General features: G+C 36.6%; 1 protein-coding gene across 1 annotated transcript; it reads right to left on the reverse strand.

The window, feature by feature from the left end:
* Window positions 1–844: 844 nt before the first annotated feature.
* On the reverse strand, window positions 845–2,010 carry LOC104225523 (uncharacterized). The gene has a single exon (XM_070160513.1). It carries the CDS (start codon window positions 1,891–1,893, stop codon window positions 1,549–1,551), a length of 345 nt encoding a protein of 114 aa, XP_070016614.1. The 5' UTR covers window positions 1,894–2,010; the 3' UTR covers window positions 845–1,548.
* Between the last annotated feature and the right edge of the window lie 611 nt (window positions 2,011–2,621).

Consider the following 2,621-nt stretch of genomic DNA (forward strand, 5'->3'; position numbering starts at 1 on the left):
TTTGGTCAAGTCGTTGCCTTTCACGCCTGTTGTAAATGCAGTCACGTGGTCACGTGGGTCTGTAGTACCATCATATTTCGGGATGTCAGGCATTTTGAACTTTTTCGGAATTGGAAGGGGAGCAGCACTTGGCTTCCAAGGTTGTTGTGAGTATTTGTCCATGTCTACTCCTTTTATTACAGGCGGAACTCCAGGGATTTGCTCAATACGCTCATTTTGTTCCTTAATCTGTTTCTGCAAGGTTAGTACTAAATTTTGCAAATAGGAATTATTTGAATTACCTGGTCCCCCTTCCTGTGGTTCACTGGTGGTTCCTCCATTTCCAGAATTAACAAGACCAAAACGAGGATTCTCCAATGTATTATTATTAGGAGTTGGTGTGGGTGGTGTAGCAGGCAATCGACTAACTAGAGCCTGAAGAGCTTTGCCGACCTGTGCATCAATTAGCTTTTGTAAAGCTTCATTTGCACCTCCTTCAAAATGTTCAGATTGTTCTTGTTGATCAGCACGGGATTCAGGAGCAGGAGTGCCTTCACGAGATTGACATGGTGAATCTGGAGGGGAGGGAACCACGTCAATGTTCGGTAGGTCTCCTTGATTTTGATGGATTTGATTTTCATGGTTTCCCAATGTGTTATCACTGTTATTGTTGTTGTTTTTGTTTGACATGTTGATAAAGACGAATAAAACGTTTCAAAGAAAAAATTATCAGTTTCCCGGTAACGGAACCAATTTGTTTAACCAAAAATATGATTCTTTGGTCAAAGCTAAAGACAAATAGAAATTCGGGCTACTGATAATAAGGAGACGAAAAAGAAATAATAGACTTTTTGAGAATGACAAATAAGCAGTAAATAGGTTTGTATTCCAATGTAACGTTGATGATATCCTCTGTCCTTACAAATGACGAGACCTCCTCCTTTTATAGTTGATTCTAAGTAAAGGAGTAATACCTTAGTCTTAATGAGACAATTATGAGCAATAAATGACATTAAATAAGACGTTACACAATCATTCCTATTTAATACCAATTCTCTAACGTATTGGGTATTTAATATTGAATTTGGACTCCTTTTCGTCATCATATCCATGTCTTCAATGCCTTCTGATCTCTTGGCTTTAAATGACCTAAATAGGTACGAAGCTTGTATTATTCGAATTGCCTCTCGTGCCTATTTAGCTTTCCTTTCCCCGTATCTGTTGTCACTCGTGCCTCTTAACTGATCATCATGTTTTGACCATTTGACCAGTTCTCGTGTCATGCCACATCACCTTTAATGTAAATTGAGTTTTTTTCCAATACACTATCAGAATTCACAAGACGTAGTTGGAGAAACCACATCGCAAAAATGTTTTTTTCTACTAGTATATATGTGCAAATTAATAATATTCTTTTAGAAAAATATGTATACATCATAGGTCGATATAGCTTGAAAATAATACAAAGTAAATATCAATGTCTTAAAAGCACAACTGTGGCAATAGAGCGACAGTACTCCTATTCTGTGCACGCCACTAAATAAGAAGAGGTATATCTCTAACTTTTCTTCACCATCCACCAGTTACACATGAAAACATTCTACGGTGGCTCCTGAAACGCACTAGTTCTTTATCCTTTGCCGGAGTACTACCAATCTCCGGCGAAACTCCACCGGTATATTCCACCTGGAAGAACTGTGTTCGCCGGTGCCGGTTGTTCTGTGCCTGAAGTCCACCACCACCAGCCACCTTATCACTAGCTATCACTTCATACTGTTTACTATTGACGAAGCCATTTGGATAGAAGTTTTCAATATTATAGTTGTCAGCAGCACCAAAAGAGAGACATTCGTATCGCCGCCGAGTTCTGCTCCTTTTAATGGTCTTGTACACTAATGGAATTAGTCCTTCCATAAAACTTTTTCTCTTCTGTTTTTTTGTTAGTTTTGAACTTGAAAGAGAAGGAGAAGAAGAAGAAAATGAATTAGTAGTATATATTTCAAGACTTTGGCTACCTTCTTTTGTTATATATTGGGGTTTGGTGGGAGTTTGCCAAGTTTTCTTTTTCTTCTTCTACTATATAAATAATATCTCTTCTTTTTATTTATTTCCACATTGACATTATCGTTTATCTTGCCCCCAATCATGTCCTGCTCTTGTATTTGTTTATAATTTATTCATTCTAGAGAAAGGAGCAGATTTATTCAAGTTCCATGAACAGAGTTACTCGATACATGTGTTAATGGAAGATAACACGTACCTATATATATTTGAACTAGTCGAGGTGCGGATGAATTAAAGTTTTGGTGGAAAAAATTATTTTATGCCTGTGTTAGTAGGAGATAACGCATACCCCGTAAAATTAATCGAGGTGCACACAAATCGACCATAACACTGTTATTATGAAAATGACAGTTTGTGAATCTAAACCTAGCTTGACTTGTTCTTTGTATGTTTATTCATTAAAAAACACATTGATTTGGACTGTTTCTTTGCGTGCATCATTAATTTATATCCTTATTCAATTAATTAGATAAGAACCTAGTTGTATGGCATTTTTCATGAGAAAAAGGATTAGCGATGCAAATTCTAGAAGATATGAATAAACTTCATTTTAATTGGATAAGGAAAAGTACAGTTTA

The sequence above is a fragment of the Nicotiana sylvestris genome, chromosome 10 (assembly GCF_000393655.2).
Source record: "Nicotiana sylvestris chromosome 10, ASM39365v2, whole genome shotgun sequence".
Classification (NCBI taxonomy): domain Eukaryota; kingdom Viridiplantae; phylum Streptophyta; class Magnoliopsida; order Solanales; family Solanaceae; genus Nicotiana; species Nicotiana sylvestris.